Raw genomic sequence first — 18,816 nt, 5'->3', positions numbered from 1 at the left:
GAAAAATCTCAACCAGAGTTTGTGCAAAAGAAAGACAAGAGGCAGCCATGGGAGAAAAGAGGAGATCTACTTCGAAAGACCTAGCTAAGAATAAAAAGCGGAAAGGTCCTCACTTGCCTAACTCTATACTGAAGACTATTGCCAATGAGAAGCGTCCTTTGAACTCTGACGAAGAAGACGACGAGATTGATTCCGATGACGCAAACGTCGATTTGTATGAGTACGAAGAAGGTGTACCTGAGGAAGAGTCCAGGAAGAACAATCGCTACGACCGCGTCGATAACTACGAATACGAGCTTCCTGAAGATTTCGAGGTTTCTTTCTTTCTCTTCGCGAATACGCCGCCGCCACCACTCTGTGGAATTGCAAGTTTTTAACTTTAGTGATAAGAAGACGAGATGAATTTGGGGTTTTGGAGTTTAGTTTGTAGGTCAATTAGGGTTTTTGTTTTTGGGAATTTGCTTAAGCAATAACGCGATAACCATTGGTGCATTGAAATTGAGATTTTAAAAAGTTCTTAATTGATAGAATGGTAATGAGAGTACTACTTAAGATCTGGATTTGGCAGTTGTTTTTCCTTGGTATGTGTATGTCTTACTGATAAAATTGTCTATATATCAATATAGGATGAAAATGTGGAGTCAGATGATGATGACGATGGTGGGAACAGCGACAATGAGGAAGGTGAAGGTGATGATGATAGACACACACGGATGTTGCAGTCTCTCACTGGAATGCCAAGTGCAGCCTTTCAAGGTAAAGACTGAGACTTTCTTCTCAGATTTTCCCTTTTATCTTCAGCTGTGTATATTAATAACATCCTATGTTTTCTTTTTTTCAGGAGAGAGTAAGAGAAAACCTGTACTCTATACTGAAGCGTATCCAGAGTCTGAGTTCAATCCTACCCGTGATGTTCTGGAGGGTAGAGGCCTCCTCACAGTTGAAGACCTTTTAGCGCCTCTTCAAGGAAAACCTGGGTATAACGACCTAAATAAGAGGATCTCCCGGATGCAGAAAGATACTCAAGCTGTTGTTCATGCTCCTCTGCCAAAGCCAGAACGAGAAAGACTGGAACGGAAAGCTGTGAAAGGACTTGTTGACAAGGAGTTTAGTAAGTGGGTGCATCAGGTCAAGAGGAATAGGGAGGCACCAACTGTTTACTTCAACCAAGATGTCAATCTTGGGTACTCTACAGTTGGCGCAATAGCATCAGAATTTCAACCCAGGACTGAATTTGAGAAGAAAATGGCTTCTGTACTCAATGATAATGAGCTTGGGGAGGCTCACAAAGAAGATGGCACTAAGCTTCTTGAATTGAACGAGGCAAGTTCTGTGATCTAGTTCTTTCCTGCACACAGCTTATTTAACTTATAGAATGATCTGGCATGTGGCTGCATTGTAGATAAGTTTATATGAATTTCTAATGTAACTTTTTGGATTTTACTTTTGATCTGGCAGGTGTCGATGGAAGACCACATCAAGTACCGTAACCACATTGCCAAGATGCGGAGCCTGCTCTTCCGCCATGAGCTGAAAAGTAAACGTATCAAGAAGATTAAGTCTAAAACTTATCATCGCCTGAAAGGCAAAGACCTGAGGAAATCGGCAATGGGAGCACTAATGGACCCAGAAATGGCTAAAGAAGAGGCTATGAAGCAGGAGGCTAGACGAGTAGAGGTTCTCTAAAATTTCTTCTAACTGCACTAAATTTCACGTCAAGACACTGTCAAGTAGTAAATAGTCGTTTTTTGTGCTTATGCAGGAACGGATGACGTTGAAGCACAAAAACACCGGAAAATGGGCCAAACGCATGTTAAGCCGTGGACTGAATGTGAGATACGATGGAACTCGGGCAGCTATATCTGAACAACTTCAGATAAATGCTACTTTGTCTAGAAAGATGAACTCCACAAACGATGGAAGTAGCAGTGATGAGAGCGACGATGAGGAAGAGTTGAATGATGGTTCAGATCAGGATACTCCTTCTAAATTGATAGCAAAGGCCAGGGAGAAGACACTGAAAACTGTGGAAGATGATGAAGTACCCAATTCTGGTCTTCTTTCATTACCTTTCATGGTAATTCTTGCTTTGCTTTCTCAAAACATTTTTGATATTCTTTTACCTGGTTTTCCTTCATTCGCTAAACTAAGTCTAATGTTTTTGGCTTGATTAGTCTCGTGCTATGAAAAAGAAAAACGAGGAAGCTAATGAAGAAGCTAAACGTGCACTTGAGGAGTATGAAGAGTGGGAGAATACTGGTGGAGAAGAAAATTCTAAAAAGTCTGCTGATGTTAGTGGTAGAAGAGTATTTGGTGCCACTGCTAAGGTCGAAGCTCCAAAAGAGTCTAAAAGGGACTCAGACAATTTTTATGACAACAGTGATAGTGACAATGATATGGAAGGCATAGAAAATAATGACTCAGGGGATGTTAGAGATACGGCTTCACCTGCTAAAAAAGCTGGAGCCATAACAGAGGTATCATGGTTTTTCTCATTCTGTTATACATAATGCTTCTCTCTTTTCTCCTTTTCAAATCCCTGATATCAATTATTTTGTTTGATTTTTTTTTTTCCCTATAAGTTCGATGATGTTCAAAATCCAGCTTCTAAGACAACTTTTGATGTTGCCTTATTTGCGGCAGGCTCTTGGAAGAAGGTTTGCTTTGGCAATTTTCAAATTAGACTTCGTTTCTGTTTGTGGTATCTTTGATTAACTTCTTTTCTATGTTGTGTAGATGAAAGGCTGTCAAAATGCAGAACCCAAAAACCCTCCAAAGTCTCATGGCCCAATTTCAAAGGGACAAGATAAAAAGGTTTCAATTCTTAAAACTTAACAAAACTTTTCTGTTTTATCCTTTTGTTCTGCTTACTTAAGTGTGTTTTTATTAAAATTATCAAAGGAATCGAGAGATGAAGAAAGTGAAGATTCTGAGAGTGAAGCAGAACAAATGGTTGATGGGATTTTAACATCTACTTCAAAGGAAACCTATGAAATTCCTTCTCAAGCAGAGCTTATACAACGTGCTTTTGCTGGTGATGATGTTGTAGATGAATTTGAGAAGGATAAGCAAGAGGTTCTAAATCAGGAAGTTCCTGAACCGGAAAAACCGGTTCTAGTACCTGGTTGGGGACAATGGACCAATATCCAAAACAAGAGAGGTTTACCTTCATGGATGGTTAGAGAACATGAAGATGCAAATAAAAAGAGAGAGCAAGATCTCAAAACAAGGAAAGATGCTCGTCTCAAACATGTTATCATATCAGAAAAAGTAGATAAAAAGGTCAGGTCTCGCTTGATATCCCAATCCTTCTGTTTGTATAATCCCTTCTTGTGCTAACATTATCTGTTTTGACAGGCTGACAAACTACATACAAAGACTCTACCTTTCCCATATACATCTAAGGAAGTTTTCGAACACAGCATGCGCATGCCTATAGGACCCGAGTTTAATCCTGCTACTATTGTTGGAGCACTAAACCGACCAGAGGTTCCTTTTTATTTATTTGTTAAACTCATAAGTGCCCATGACTCAAATTGTTACATCTATTTTGACCTTGTGGGAATAACTTTGTGCGTAGGTTGTGAAAAAAGCTGGTGTGATAATTAAGCCGGTCAAATTTGAGGAAGTGAATCCCAACGAGAAGGTAGATGACGAACACCATCGAAGCAATCGAAAACAAAAACCCAAAAATCGCAGTAAAACTGGTAAAGGTCCAAGCAAAAGACCAAAGCTTAATTAGCTCCAAGATTTTTGTATTCTCAAACTTGTTTAGACCCAAATTTTGATCCGAAAGAGAAAATGTTTTGCTTTGTAATCTGTCTTATTTATAAAAGAATACGTTTTGTTTGCTTCATTAGAGTTCTTCAAATCCTTGTTCATCTCCATCTTCTTCCACTCTTTGAAATTCTCGTCTCCATGTTTCCATCTGCAAGATTTTGACAATTAATTGAGATATTAAGTAATAATGTAGAGATCATGTGATATTTACCTGATCATCTGAGAACTTGAGCTGTTGTGCGATAAATAGAACGGAGTCATGGTTTACTACTGGTGAATGTAAAACAACGCCTAAACTCACAGCAATCTCTTCATAGTTAACAATTTTCACCCTAAAACCATTGCTCATGAACAGTTTTTCCATCCACTTTGTCAAATCTGGCTGCACTCAACACCGCCATAAGGAATGATACTTTTAAGGAAGTTCAAAGATGGTTAAGATATGAAAGTGACCTGGAGTGTAATATTTGTAGGAAATTCTCCAATTAGATAGCATTCATTCATGGCCAAGCTACTAATGGCAGATAGAATAGCTTCAAATCCTGATTGTGACTCAAGAGGTAAGCCCTGTTATGAATAGAATCAATCATTATAGCATATAACACTCATGTAAATTACATGGTAGGAGGGAGATTTAACGAAAAACACATATCACCTGCAGTGCCCATATACTCGGCCGATTCCCACTAAACCCTTTTGAGCGTAAGTGTTGCTCTATGTTCCCTGGTTCCACGGGTATATGAAAGAATAAGCAACCTTTAGGAATCCTAGCTCCCACACCTGAATTAATAAGAGGAAACAACATTGAAACATTGAACCATGGAATATATGTTTAACAATCCCAAACAAAACTAGGGAGCATCTGAGTCCCAGGAAACTAAGTATGATTAAAAGCGAACAAGCCATGTTCTCTTGTAGTAAATAACCAAATATCTCAGAGAAACAAAATGGATGCTTCAAAGCAAAGCAAATCACAAACCTTGAAGCTTGTCAGATGCAATTTCAAAAACCTTTTCTGGTGATACATCAAAGATCATAGTCGAAGTTGGCCAATTAAGCCTATAAGGTCGAGTATCCATGCCATCTGTGAACAAGACAACCTGCAAAGATGTGATATACATTGTATAATTCTAAAGAGAGCTTGAAATCAAAATCATGCTTGAGAACGACACAAGAAGCAGGTAAAGTAACCTGCTTTAGCCCATCAATGCGTTTAGCTATTTCTAACAACTTGTCATCGATAAACTTTGTTGCAAGACAGTAATGTTGTTGTTCATGGATGTCCAATTCCTTCTTTGCGTAAGGAGGTAAGAAGCAAGCGGCATAAGGGTCGATGACGAGAGGCGCTGCGTGTAGAAATTAGAAACCTTTTAGTCAAATTTCTTAAAGAAACAATTTGATCAAAGCTATATCGGTATGTGTTCGACGAAATGCCTAAGAAAAGGTCAAGACACAAACATTAGCAATATCGAAGGTAATTTCGGGAGAATCCTATAGAAGTTGAAAATTGAAGTCTATTAGTAGAAAACGAGAGAGATGGCTTGCCTGTTCGATTGGTTTCTCTCAGACGAAGAGAAGCTGAATCTAGAGCTGATTGAATCAAAGGGTCGTTCTCTTCCCTGCGCTCTGCTCTCACCAAACGAACGGCGGACGTCGGAGTCCGACAGCGACGGAGTGCGGTGGCCGGAAAGTGCAGAGGAGAAGGAACACATAGACTCTGCATCCGTAATAATGTCGTTGACTTTGGATGGCGATGGAAGAAGCTAAACACCTCTGATTGAGAAGGAGGGTTCAAATACATAGTAAATTGTAGTTGACCATAATTAGTATTTTGTCAGGAAGCTACTACGTCTCCGTTTCAGTATGGAGAACCACTTTATGCTTAGTTGATCATAGTTCAAATATGCTTCTCATTGTAAATTCTTATTTTGGAAGAGACATCGACATGCCCATCTCTACAACATTTTCAATTCTTGGTCGACATATTTGTTCTCTCTTACTATAGTCCATAGTGGTTAAGATATGTCTATTTATGCATCATTAATTAATTTATTGTTATTATTAGTTAGATGGATCTATGTTATTAATAGTTAGTATCGATATGCCTATCTTCACCCTATGTTCAGTTTAAGTGAACGTAAATTTGTATATCTTAAAGCATGGTCGTCTAAATGTATCAACTATCCCGCAACAATACACATAATGTAAAATTTGAAGTTTGTTTCTATGAAATTATATGACTTAACTAAAAATAATCACAAGCAATAAAAAAAAAGGTGTGTTGGCAAACTAGTACGTTTTTGAAACATAATTATAAAGATAGTACATTTACTATTCACAATTAGCAAAATAGTACAATTTTACTATTTCAGATATCTGTACAGACAGACAACTGTATAGTAACATATCATTGTACATCAAATATTTGTACAAAGAAAAACAACTACATATAAACATATTTACACATAAACAAATATACATATATAGACCAGAAAATATCTGTACACGTACAATTATACGTATATATAGACCGCTGTACGGAAAATTTTCCGTATATCGACACACAACTGTACATAAGGATAGCTGGACGTATCAAAATTTATTTGAAAAATATTTGAAATTATATTTAAAAAAATGCATATCAAATTATAGAGAAAAAAATATAGATTTTTATGTAATTGAAATTTTATAGAAAACAAATATATTTTGATGAATATTTTTAGTTATTAGATTTAAGGGGGTTTTTAATAGGTTCTAAATAGTGTCCAAATAGTAAAAATGTATTAGTTTGCTAATAATGAATAGTAAATGTACTACTTCTACAATTATGTTTCAAAAATATACTAAAAACCCAATTAATTCTAAAAAAAACCTATAACTTTTGTGACTTATCTCTGTTTTAGGACGATATGTCGCTGTCTATAAACATTTAAAAATCTCAGCCTCTGAGTAAACACTACTAATACAAAAGGCACTTGATACATATTATACTTCGATGACCATACACTTTGAAATTTCTCCTTTTAAATGACTTGGTACATCAACCACTTCTACTTTAATTTGCATGCAACATCATTAAGAAATAAGAATAAACTGGTACATACAATATTCTACGTAAACATGGTCCTCTATATTTTGTAGATAATTGCTTTATAGCTAGAAACGTCATGATATACGAAAATCATCTACCGCTGGAGAGTACAGAATAAGCAACTGAAGATCCAGTGGTAAACATGCCTGACTCATTAAATCCATGGTTGGTTCCCAACATGATCCCACTCCCACGTAAGTCTACCGGCGACAGTTCTGGTAACGTTGAATCTCCCCTTAGATATTGTAGCACGTGTCTCATAGTTGGTCTAGCTAGTGGGTCAGCGTGAGAGCACAACAAACCTAGCTTCAAAACCATTTCGATCTCTCCTTGGTTATACTCGGAGCCTAGATTCTGATCCGTAGCATTCAAGATGTTTCCCTCCATCCAGAACCCAAAAACCCAATCCACAAGTACGACCCTTTCACCACTTACGTGATTAATCTCGATAGGACGTCTACCGCACGCCACTTCTAGCAGGAGCACCCCAAACGCAAAAACATCAGTACTGGTCGTGGCCCGTCCTGTCCTGATGTGATCGGGGGCTAGGTATCCCCACGTTCCAACTATGTGCGTTGTCTGAGGATCAGACCCGTGATCACACAACTGAGCTAAACCGAAGTCACCAAGCCTCCCATTGAGCTCCGCGTCTAATAAGACATTACTGGCTTTGACGTCGCGGTGAATCACCACTTGTTCCCATTCCTCATGGAGGTAGAACAAGGCAGAGGCCACACCATTAATGACTTTAAACCTCTGTTTCCAATCGAGGGTTACCTCTGGACTGTTGTACAAATACTTGTCTAAGCTTCCATTGGGCATGTAATCGTACACCAGAAGAAGCTCATCTCTCCGGCGGCAATATCCCAAGAGAGGGACTAAGTTCCGGTGACTCATCTGTCCAATACTAACGATCTCAGCTACAAACTCTTTCAACCCTTGTCTGGACTCGTTGGAGACTCTTTTCACGGCGATGTCCTTCTTTGTCTTGGGCATTAGGCCTCTGTAAACCCTCCCGAAGCCGCCTGATCCAAGAAGGTTCTTATCCTTGAACCCTTTGGTGGCGTAGTACAAGTCCTTGAACTTTAATCTGTTCTTCTCGAACTCTGTTTCCCAATCTTCGAGCTCCTCAGCAAACTTTATCCTCCTCCTCACGATAAAGCGCACGAGGAAGATAATAAGCAAGAGAGAAATCAACATGACAGAAATCAACGGCACCCAGTTCCGGTAGAAGCTTTTGACTCTCGTGGGTTTTGAATCCAATACAGGCAACTCCGGAAGTTTCGATAAGGCCAATGGCTGAGCTTCCCCGTTCACCCGAAAACTCCACCCAAGAACGAAATGTTCGGACACAATATTACCAGTCGCAGACGAGAAACCTACGTACATATCTTGCAAAAGAACCGACGACAGGTCTCTGACGATAGAAACAAGTGGTGTTCTAGGTTTATTCTTTTTGAAAGGAGCCATCGTCACATCGATTCGATTGGTATGACAATCGTAGTCGATCCAAACCTGCATACGTTTACTACTGATCAAAGTAAGATTATTAAACTGATCAGCTTTCTCGTTCCAGTACCCAGCAGGCGAAGTTTTAACCGAGTTCAAGCTGTTGATATCGATCCCAACATGGTTATTGTCCGTTTCATTGAACTCGATATTCATAATCGTGTCAAACTCGACAGCGAATACATGATTACTATCCTTACCGTTGTTTGAGACATTAAAGAGACCAAGGTATTGTAAGGGGCTGGCAAATGGGAGGCTAGGGCTAGGAGCAACGACAAAGGCCATGCCGTGGGTGCCAACAAGGGGGAGCTGAGAGTGAATAGCCAGCACAAAGGTAGTGGTGAAAGACGAGACGGTGCCGCTTGGAGAATCTTTGAACCGGATCGGTTTGGTAAAGAAGGCGTGACCGGTGCTCTGCACGGTTGTGTTGGTTAGCATCAAGAGACCTTTGGGTGTAATGGTGGCAATCCCTTGGATGGATATGTCTGTCGGTGGAGGACGGAAGCCATTGTACGTGAAGTGGACTATTTGGGAAGAGGACATTAGGGATTGACAAAAGAAGCTTAAGAAGAAGATGGTGAAGAGCTTGATGATGAAGAACATGGTGAAGAGGTTTTATTTTTGCTGGTTTTTGGTTTAGGTGTTTGATCAGTTTGTAAAGACAATATATAGAAAGTGTACTCAAAGAGTGTGGAAAAGTCGTTTTTGTTTATTGGTCAAGGGAAAAGTCGTTTCGGGTTAACCTATATAAGAGGTCACATGTGGTAGAGACTCACGAAGACGAGTGACCGAATCATATATAGCGACGGGAAAATAAAGGTTTTAATTTGTAATGTTGTGGTGCAATGTGTGTTTGTCTCTGGTGTAACTTGTATCTTGTCCTCAATACCGTCGTTTTCTACCACCACAACACCTTTTATGGTCTTTGTTTAGAACTTGTTAGATTCGGCCATATGTTTTAGAGACAACTTGGTAAGAGGAATCATTAGGCCATAACCTTCATTAAACCAAAACAGCGATACTGTATATTATTATTGGTTTGACGACTGGCTGACATGTTCTGCCAAATCGTATAAGCTCGACGATTATATTAGACCGATTTGGTTTCGTTAAAAAGGATTAGTCTTCTCATTCATTGGTCGTTGTAACATTTACCTATAAATCTCTTATAATGTCAATAACTAAATACTACTAGAAGAAGCTTTGATTTGGCCATATTGTGATACAATACGACGTGTATGGTGTATCATCGTCTCAGTACGTGTAACAAGTGAAGCTGATAACATAGTAAACCGAAAGCCAGAACTAAATCTATTTTCCACGTTTCTCTTACAATGCTAGTTGTTTACTAGTAACATGTATGCTGTTTACTAGTATTTGTTTTTCATATCTCTCCTGTTTAAGAAAAGATAACCGAAAATAAATGTAAAATGGAAATTGCACTTAATAAGCTTTGAGATTTTTCGGTTTTGATCAGAAACACAGCTGTGGTATTTATAACCGGACCTATCTATCTTTTCATCTTTTGTTTGTTTGAACAAAACCATTTTTTTTTTTTTGGTGGGAATTGAACAAAACCATTTTGTGGTATAAGAAGAAGTCTGTCTTTTTTTTTATCATTTATTTTGGTTTTAATTTGGACCACACACTCGTTACTCTCATCTCATGTCTCTTCTTCTCTAAATTGTTCATCCTCTTCACGACGGCATTCAATTAGCACAAGGACAGTCATAACTAAGTCAAAGAGTCAAAGTCTTTCTTTTAATTTCAATCATCTCTTTTCCACATACAGTATCCTCTATTGCTAGTTGTTTATTTCTTTTTAAGTAAAAAATAAAAAACTTAACATAAAATAAAAGGGAGGTTATATACATGTTCTCAATTCGACTATGTCAAGTTTGAGACACATATATATTGTATACAAGTTGGTTGAGGCCCTTTTAATTTGTGTTTGGAAACAAACTTTACATCTGTCCAAAGGATAAAAAAAAAAAAAAAATTGCATCTGTCAAGTTTGAAAAAAAAATTTTTTGCATCCATATTGTGTGGACTGTGAAGATTTTTGATAATTGTGAAGATTGATTTTGTCTTCAGAGCTAAATGAGTCTTGAAGTAAAAGTGGTTTGAATTTTGTTTTCTATGAAATTATACGATTTCATTAATAAGTACAAACAACAAAAAAAACCTATTCGTAGTTTTGTGACTTATGTGTGGTTCAAAACTGTAAGTAGACTCTTATATTATTAGTCTTTGTCTATCCCCATATTTAGAGACACATTATTTTGGCTGCTTAACATATTCTTTCAAACCATATGTATATACAACAGAGACCAAAAGATTATAGATCAAATTGGCTCCCTAGCTCAAACAGAGTGGTCTTTTCCATGTAGTTTTGTCACATTACAATTGATGCCATGCATATATATAAGGACCTGCTCCTTTAGTCTCTATTCTATTTGCAATCCCTTATCACTCATCAATCACCTCTTTGTTAAATGCAACATCATTACTAGTGAATTGGTCTTCCAAGCTGCTAGTCCATAGAGTTTCACTTATTCCTACACTGAAATATGTCAACATTTTCCCCTATCTCGTGCATCTAAAACAACCCAATTTTTTTTCAACAAATATTACTTGTCAATACCGTTATGTAATGTAAAACAACACAAAACACTTAGTACAAATATTTGTCTAATATAGTACTTGCCTAGACCGTTATGTAATGTGAAGACAACAAAAAAAACATTTTGATATTCGAAAATCACCTCCCGCCAGAAAGTACTGAATAGGCAGTTGAAGATCTACTGGTAAACATACATGACGACTCACTGAATCCATGGTTCATCCCCAACATTTTCTCACTCTCACCCAAGTCCAATAGCGATAAATCTGGTAACATTGCATCTCCCCTTAGATATTGTAGCACTTGTCTCATTGTTGGTCTAGTCTGTGGGTCAGCGTGAGAGCACAACAAACCTAGTTTCAGAACCATTTCGACTTCTCTCTGGTCATACTCGGACCCTAGATTCGGATCCCTAGCATCCAAGATGTTTCCCCTTATCCAAAACCCATAAACTAATTCCACGAGCAGGACTGTCTCATCACTCGAGTTTACAATCTCAATAAGACGTCTACCGCACGCCACTTCTAGTAGGAGCACCCCGAACGCAAAAACATCAGTAGCGGTAGTGGCCCGTCCTGTCCTAACATGATCAGGGGCTAGGTATCCCCAAGTTCCAACAACTCGAGTGGTTTGAGGATCTGATCCGTGATCGCACAGTCGGGCTAAACCAAAATCCCCGACTCTCCCGTTGAGCTCCGCGTCTAACAAGACGTTACTTGCTTTGATGTCGCGGTGAATCACCACTTGCTCCCATTCCTCGTGGAGATAGAACAAGGCAGAGGCCACGCCTTTAATAACTTTAAACCTCTGTCTCCAATCGAGGGTTACTATTGAACTGTTGTACAAATACTTGTCTAAGCTTCCATTGGGCATGTAATCATACACCAGAAGAAGCTCATCTCTCCGGCGGCAATATCCCAAAAGAGGAACTAAGTTCCGGTGACTCATCTGTCTAATACTAACGATCTCAGCCACAAACTCTTTCAACCCTTGTCTGGACTCGTTCGAGACTCTTTTCACGGCGATCTCCTTTTTCGTCTTCGGCAAGAAACTGAAAGTGCAAGAGCTATTGATATGTATGGAAACTGAGACACAAACTGAGACAGGGGTTTCTTCAAAAACAAAACTTCTTTATTAGAGAATCTGTTTAGTAAACTTACAAGTTTCACTCAAACAATTATCTAATCTCTCACGTTCATGGATCTATACACAATCCAAGAATCTCTCAAGACAAACCCCATAGCCCCTTAAGCGTTATGCTTTCTTACAAGAAACCACACAACCTTAATGCCTAAGAATTCTCTTGCTCTTTTGTGCTAACCTCTACAAAGGCTTAACACCCCTATTTATACACAATAGGTCGTGGCCATACAAGCCTAATTTCCTATTCTAATTCTAATAGGAATTGCCAAATCTCTTGTGAATTTCCTTTTCCTTTATGGAATAGGAAATCCCTCTTCATGTTTCCTTTTCTACTTAAAAGGAAACTCTTCAAGCTTCTAGACTCCTCTCCAAGCTTCTAGTCTTCATAACCTTCTTACTAAATCTTGGATTAACCGTCATATATGATTTCCTTATTTCAGCTCTTCTTCGTTGAACTACTTCATGTAGTACTGAACTAGTACATACACTATGTCAACAGCTTCATCTTCATTCTTCATCTTCCATATATGTCGTTTTCTTTATCTCCTCATCTTGATTTAAAACTCACTTAAGAATACATCAACAGAAACCTCTGTAAACCCTCCCAAACCCGCCTGATCCAAGAAGATTCTTATCCTTGAATCCCTTGGTGGCGTAGTACAAGTCCTTGAACCTTAGTCGGTTCTTCCCAAACTCTGTTTCCCAATCTTCGAGCTCCTCTGCGAACTTTCTCCTCCTCCTCACGATGAAGCGAACAAGGAAAATAATAAGCAAAAGAGGAATCAATAAGAGAGAGATCAACGGCATCGAGTTCTTCAAGAAGCCGTAGACTCCCGAGGATTTTGAATCCCACACAGGTAACTTCGGAAGTTTCGCTAAGGCCAATGGCTGAGCTTTCCCCTCCAGCCGGAAACTCCATCCAAGAACAAAATGTTCTGACAACATAGAACCGGTCGCAGAAGAGAAACCTACGTACATATCTTGCAAAAGAACCGAAGACAGATCTCTGACGATAGAAACAAGTGGTTTTCTAGGTTTATTCTCGTTGAAAGGAGCCATAGTTACATCGATTCGATGGGTATGACCATCGTAATCGACCCAAACCTGCATACGACTAATCAAAGTGAGATTGTTAAACTGATCTTTCTCGTCCCAGTACCCAGCAGGCGAGCTTTTCACCGAGTTCAAGCTGTTAATATCGATTCCCACATGGTTATTGTCTATATCATTGAGCTCGATGCTCACAATCGTGTCAAGTTCGACAGCGAATATGTGATCATCATCGTTACCGTTGTTTTTGACGTTCAAGAGGCCGAGGTATTGGAAGGGACTGCCGAAGGGGAGGGTGGAGTTAGGAGCAACAACAAAGGCCATGCCGCCGCTGCTAAGTGTTGGGATCTCAGAGTGGATAGCGAAGACAAAGGTTGTGGAGAAGGACGAGACAGTGCCAGTTGGAGAATCTTTGAAACGGATTGGTTTGGTGTAGAAGGCGTGACCTGTTCTCTGCATGCTTATGTTGGTTAGCTTCAAGAGACCGTTAGGTGTGATGGTGGCAATACCTTCGATGGATATGTTAGTCAGTGGAGGATGGAAGCCATTGTAAGTGAAGTCGAGAGTTTGGGAAGAGGACTGAAGAAGTAGGCTGAAGAAGAAGACGATGGGGAGGAACTTAAGGAACATGGCTTGGCTTTGTAATTCTTTCTTCTCTGTTTTTTCTTCTTATGGCTTTGGTTTTAGTCTTTAGAGAAGAGAGAAACCACGACTATATATGGTGTGAAGAGGGTTTGGAAAATTCGTATGTTCTTTTGGGTGGGTCAATGGAAAAGTCGTCGTCATGGTTCCTTGTGATATGTGTGTTGAGTTTATTGTGATACCACACAAAGTTTAATGAGTTTTCAGTTCAAAATGATAGTAATAGATTGGCTTTTTGTATATATTGTGTTTGATCCTTTCACACATTTTGACGACTAGTCTATAAAGAACGTGGAAAACTCAAAAAAGAAAAAAGTTGATTTTTCCTCCTGATAAATATATTTTTCTCTTATTTTCTGTGATTGCCCAAAGACTTATGATTAACATATCATTGGTTGTTATTTTGAAAACATTCCAATTTTCAAACTTAAATAATTCAGTAAACTATAAATTGTATAAATTTCTAATTATATGTGTATACTCAGATAGTGTGGAAAAGTAGTGTTCTTTTGTCAAAGGAAAAGTCTTTTATCTTTAACCCGATTGGTAGTGTTGTCAAAGTGTTCTAAGAAAGGTCCTCGTCTTTAACTCGATCCATTGATGATGAAGAGAATAAATATTCATTCATCGTCAAGAGAAAATTCATGGTACAGTAAAACCTCTATAAATTAATACTCGATAAATTAATAATCTCTATAAATTAATAAATTTCTCCGGTCCCAAGTTGGGACCAGTGTAATTTTAGACATATTTCGATAAAATAATAAGATAATAATTTTTTTGAAAATCCTTTGTAAATATATGGTCCCAATAATATTATAAATTAATAATTAGGTAAATTTTTCAAAATATATGTATATATAGACACATTAGTTTTTGTTAGAGTTTATTTCTAATATTTTACTATATCAAAAATTGTTAGCATTATCTTTCAAGACATAATAATTATTATTTTCTTTTTAATTGATTATATAAAATACTAATTATCATGATTAAATCTCAGTTTTAAATATTTTTCTGAAAAAACTTTCAAACTAGGAAAATCTCTCTATAAATTAATAATTATTAATTTATCGATAAATTAATACCTCTATAAATTAATAGATTTTCATGGTCCCAACATTATTAATTTATAGAGGTTTTACTGTAATTTCGTAGCTTAATTGTTTGTACTAATTATTCATGTAAATATGTAATTTCATTTTTTAAAATAAATAATTCAGGGTCAATGGTGACCCCCGGATTATGTTTACTCTTGGCTACTAATCTTTTCGCCACATAATACAAAAGACTATAAACCAATTTTGGTATTTTCATTGATTGTTGTAACATTAAGTCACTACCTATGTGAACCTGTTCCATGTCTCCAGAAAATTTACTTGAGGAGAGCGCTCTATATTTTCAGGAGTCAAAATGCATATAAAACCTGCAAAGTTTCTCCAACAAGACTTCTTGCCTTGTGTATGCGAATCATCATTAGCGCGGATGAGCTGATCGTATTTCAACCAGACCGGAAAAGCTTCCATATTAACCAGAGGTCAGGGTTGGTTTCGAATTGAATGGTAATGTCCATCTCATATTAAAACCTGCTCCCCCAATAGTCGGAAGTCCGACTTGGCTTCGATTGCATAGTAATGTGCTTCTTGAGTTCATCTCATGGAGTCAACAGTTTTGTAGTCATGTTGTCTTCTGCGGCGGCACCTGAACTGAGGTTTATTATCTGAGAATTTCGTATCACCAGCCATCCCCATTGTTGAATCTGTATCTGCTTCAAATCCAAAACAATCATCAATCACATGCCAGACAAAGACCTAACAATGCTAAAACCAAATACCACAATGTATAAAACAAATCGTGTGTTGGCTTGGACTAGATTGATGTTTCACCATTTATATCATTCCCTAAACCCAAATATGACAACTTTCTAACAATTCCTATGTTCTGCTACATGACATCAGGCAAGACCATAATAGACAAGCAGAGCAAACTCAGAGTCGTTGATCAGAAAAAGTGGCAAACAACATCAAAGTTTCTATCTTTAATCTTAAAAACCAAGAATCTCAATAGCAAGTACCTCCCCAAAACAATGGCTTAACATCTTCTTCTTCATCATCGAACTCATCACCATAACCAAACTCAGCATCACCTCTGTAACCAGGTTCACTCCCATACCCAGACTCATTCCCCATCGGATCAATCCCAATGGCGAATCCGAATCCTCCAGAAGCTTCCTTCTCACCGCCGGAATCTCGCCGCTCTCTCCGTGAATTCCTCGCCGCCTCACTCACATCAGAACCCCAATTCGCTTCACCAAAAAGCTCTCCACTCGAATCTGTACCGACGGCGAAAGGCAAATCCGAGCAAGTCCCATGAGCTCCAATGGAGCAACATCTCCGAGTCCCACTCCGATCACTACTCCGACCAGACACCGATCTCGAGTTACGCCGCCGTCGCTTCCTCGCTACTAACCGGAAACTTCCTCTATTGCTGTAATTGGAAGCTGATAACGTCTTCCCACCATTGTCGTCGTCGGCGAGTGAGAGACGGCTCATAGCTTCGATGGAGAAAGAAGTGGATCGATCGGAGAAGCAAGGGCGTTTAGTAGTGGAGTGAAACCCATTGGTCTGCGGTGGATGGTCAGGTGAGTCTAGGGTTTTGGAGCGTTGAAATGGTCGCCATGAGAGGAGCTGTGAAGTGCAAGACTCAATTGAGCTTCGTGATGGCTCTAGATGTTTCTGAGACATTCTTTAAAGGTAAGAACTTTACTTACAGATCACAGAGAGAGAACGAATCAGATAAACCCTTTAGACAAATCTGAATTCGGGAATGGATCTGTGTGATTTTAAGTTCTTGGTGAAATCGAATTGTGGATTTGGAGTTGTTTGTTCTTTTGGTTGGGTTTAAGAGCTTTTGATTTTGCTTTCGTAATTGAACAAAGCAAGAAGCCAACTCATTGGGAAGATTACTATTTTTCCTGTGTTTTTTTTTTCTTGTATATATTATATTTTAATGAAGGTTTAGTGTTCAAATTTTTTTCAAAATTTCTAATAATCAGATAAAGATTTATACATGCAAAACTGTTTAATAATACATATTTAAACATTATAAAATGTAGGTGCTAGTAAATAGAAAATAATCATACTACAGTAATATTTTTATGTAGTCAACAAAATTTAAATCGACTCCTTTTAGACCATTGTTTTTTGTTTATTTCATTACCAAAACGGATCAAATTAAAGTCTAAACGTAATGTACTTACAGATCCTGTCGTAATTATTTTAAAGAAGGTGTCACGTGAGTCACGCGTGATGCTCTGTAGTCTCTGTGCTAGTATTAGGGGGGTGTATTCAAATCATGATTTGGAAGGATTTTGTGGAATTTATAATATTTGAGATTCTAGGAGATTTAAGTGAGTTTTTAAGGTATTATGGTGGATTTGTTATTGTTTCCTATTTTAAAAAAATGAAATTAGCTTGAGATTTGATGACATTTGGTGAGATTTTAAAAAGAATTTTGGGTGATTTTAAAAGATTATCACATGTTAAAAAAACAAAAGAAGGATATATGATGAACATGTTTAACGTCAAGAACAGATTCAAAACTAGTGATGATTGGGCTTTTGACATATTCTCAGGAGAAACAGATCAGAGAGACAATTAAAAAACCAACAAACTCAAATGATACATGTGTGCTATAGAGAGTTGAAACAGACCCTCCATTGTCGCTTGTGACCAATGTGGTGAAGAATGGACTGAAGCAGATTATGCATATATTTGTGTGAGAGGAGATAAAATAAGCAGATTATGACTAGCCTCCCGTTTATTACAGATAGTGAAACACAATCACAACAACATGAGAGACCATGAAAATTTTACCAAAACAAAAACGTTGTGCAATCACGAAACCTTCCACACATCATTATTCATATCAAATCCAGAAAAAGCTTTATTTCACCAAGTTAAAATAATTCAAATCGATCCAAACCGTCTAACACAAAAGATTCAATTGAAAAATCCAAAAATAATATAAAGATAAGTACTCATATTGCATCATGATTCCATATTCATAGCATCTGTCCACATATGTGTAGCTATTGATGCTCTCCAATTATTAGCAAGAACTCTTTGTTGATCTTGAGTACCTTGAAGCTCTTCATTTGCATTATTTTCAGCATCATCTCTTTCGTCAACACCGCTTTCTTCAACATCGTTTTCTTCTGGAAGAAACACATCCGAACGACATTCTTTACGAAGATAGTTATGTAAAACAACGCATGCAAGTACTAACTCCGCTTGCGTTTTATACGGAAAGGGTGGTGCATATTTGAAGATGAGAAATCTTGACTTGAAGATGCCGAAAATCCTCTCTATCACATTTCGTAAACTAGAATGACGATGATTGAATAACTCATTTTGATTTACGGGATCTTTTCCTTGTCCCCTAAAGTCTTGGAGATGATAGCGAGTACTTCGAAATGGAGCTAAAAAACTGCGACGATTGGCGAATCCACAATCAACTAAATAAAATTTTCCTGAAATTTCATAAAGCACACAAGTGATTAGATGAAATTGAATAACAAATTTTTTTTAATCATAATATAAATGACATACCTTCAGGAACTTTTAATTGGTTAGTGTTTCGTGTTAAAGCATCATGTAATACTTTTGAGTCATGAGCTGAACCTTCCCATCCACTAAGAACATATATAAATTCTAAATCAAAATTACATGCGGCCAAAACATTTTGCGATAATTGTCCTTTTCGGTTACGATAACTAGCTGTGTCTTTTCCAGCTACCATTGCAAGGATATGTGTTCCATCAATAGCACCCACACAATCCTTCAAAAAAATATGTATATATATTTTAAATATTTTGGAGTTACTTAAAAAAAAAGAGTAGAAGAAATCACATACCTTAAAGTAAGGATAAAACCGTGTACTGTCTTTTATTTTTGCGGGAACTGCAAGCCCGGGTTTC

The 18,816-nt window shown here is 37.8% G+C and overlaps 5 protein-coding genes and 1 pseudogene across 6 annotated transcripts in view; 1 reads left to right on the top strand and 5 right to left on the bottom strand.

Moving 5' to 3' along the window:
* The first annotated feature begins 5 nt into the window (after positions 1-5).
* Positions 6-3,856, top strand: LOC17884196 (uncharacterized protein C57A7.06). Its single transcript, XM_006287002.2, has 11 exons — positions 6-314; positions 627-756; positions 842-1,323; positions 1,459-1,677; positions 1,763-2,077; positions 2,175-2,477; positions 2,583-2,657; positions 2,737-2,814; positions 2,902-3,282; positions 3,358-3,489; positions 3,581-3,856. The coding sequence occupies exons 1-11, from the start codon at positions 48-50 to the stop codon at positions 3,740-3,742; spliced, it is 2,544 nt and encodes an 847-aa protein (XP_006287064.1). The 5' UTR covers positions 6-47; the 3' UTR covers positions 3,743-3,856.
* LOC17881938 (putative S-adenosyl-L-methionine-dependent methyltransferase MAV_4873) lies at positions 3,724-5,548 on the bottom strand. The gene is made up of 7 exons (XM_023780499.1): positions 5,326-5,548; positions 4,972-5,126; positions 4,760-4,880; positions 4,436-4,560; positions 4,234-4,347; positions 3,992-4,162; positions 3,724-3,928 (listed from the first exon to the last, which is right to left on the bottom strand). The coding sequence occupies exons 1-7, from the start codon at positions 5,501-5,503 to the stop codon at positions 3,857-3,859; spliced, it is 936 nt and encodes a 311-aa protein (XP_023636267.1). The 5' UTR covers positions 5,504-5,548; the 3' UTR covers positions 3,724-3,856.
* Positions 5,549-6,817: 1,269 nt separating this feature from the next.
* LOC17881286 (L-type lectin-domain containing receptor kinase IV.4) lies at positions 6,818-8,983 on the bottom strand. The gene has a single exon (XM_006287151.2). It carries the CDS (start codon positions 8,981-8,983, stop codon positions 6,962-6,964), a length of 2,022 nt encoding a protein of 673 aa, XP_006287213.1. The 3' UTR covers positions 6,818-6,961.
* A 2,156-nt stretch (positions 8,984-11,139) lies between these two features.
* LOC17884198 lies at positions 11,140-13,863 on the bottom strand (annotated as a pseudogene).
* A 1,264-nt stretch (positions 13,864-15,127) lies between these two features.
* LOC17882732 lies at positions 15,128-16,769 on the bottom strand. Of its 2 annotated transcripts, none has more exons than XM_023781238.1 (2): positions 15,913-16,769; positions 15,128-15,606 (listed from the first exon to the last, which is right to left on the bottom strand). In XM_023781238.1, the coding sequence occupies exons 1-2, from the start codon at positions 16,580-16,582 to the stop codon at positions 15,488-15,490; spliced, it is 789 nt and encodes a 262-aa protein (XP_023637006.1). In that variant the 5' UTR covers positions 16,583-16,769; the 3' UTR covers positions 15,128-15,487. The 2 variants fall into 2 exon arrangements, with proteins under 2 accessions (XP_023637006.1, XP_006288487.1); XM_006288425.2 differs by having other exon boundaries at positions 15,128-15,603; positions 15,913-16,767.
* Positions 16,770-17,887: 1,118 nt separating this feature from the next.
* Positions 17,888-18,816, bottom strand: part of LOC111830020 — a 1,148-nt gene continuing 219 nt past the window's right edge. Inside the window, exons 2-4 of the mRNA XM_023780374.1 lie at positions 18,753-18,816; positions 18,449-18,677; positions 17,888-18,051 (exon numbers count right to left, since the gene is read on the bottom strand). Coding sequence (XP_023636142.1) covers positions 17,888-18,051; positions 18,449-18,677; positions 18,753-18,816 — 457 coding nt within the window. The remainder of the gene's footprint in view (positions 18,052-18,448; positions 18,678-18,752) is intronic.

Source organism: Capsella rubella, unplaced genomic scaffold, assembly GCF_000375325.1.
Source record: "Capsella rubella cultivar Monte Gargano unplaced genomic scaffold, Caprub1_0 scaffold_6, whole genome shotgun sequence".
Taxonomy (NCBI): domain Eukaryota; kingdom Viridiplantae; phylum Streptophyta; class Magnoliopsida; order Brassicales; family Brassicaceae; genus Capsella; species Capsella rubella.
The sequence above is the reverse complement of the archived record's forward strand: the minus strand, read 5'-3'. Positions and strand labels throughout refer to the sequence as shown.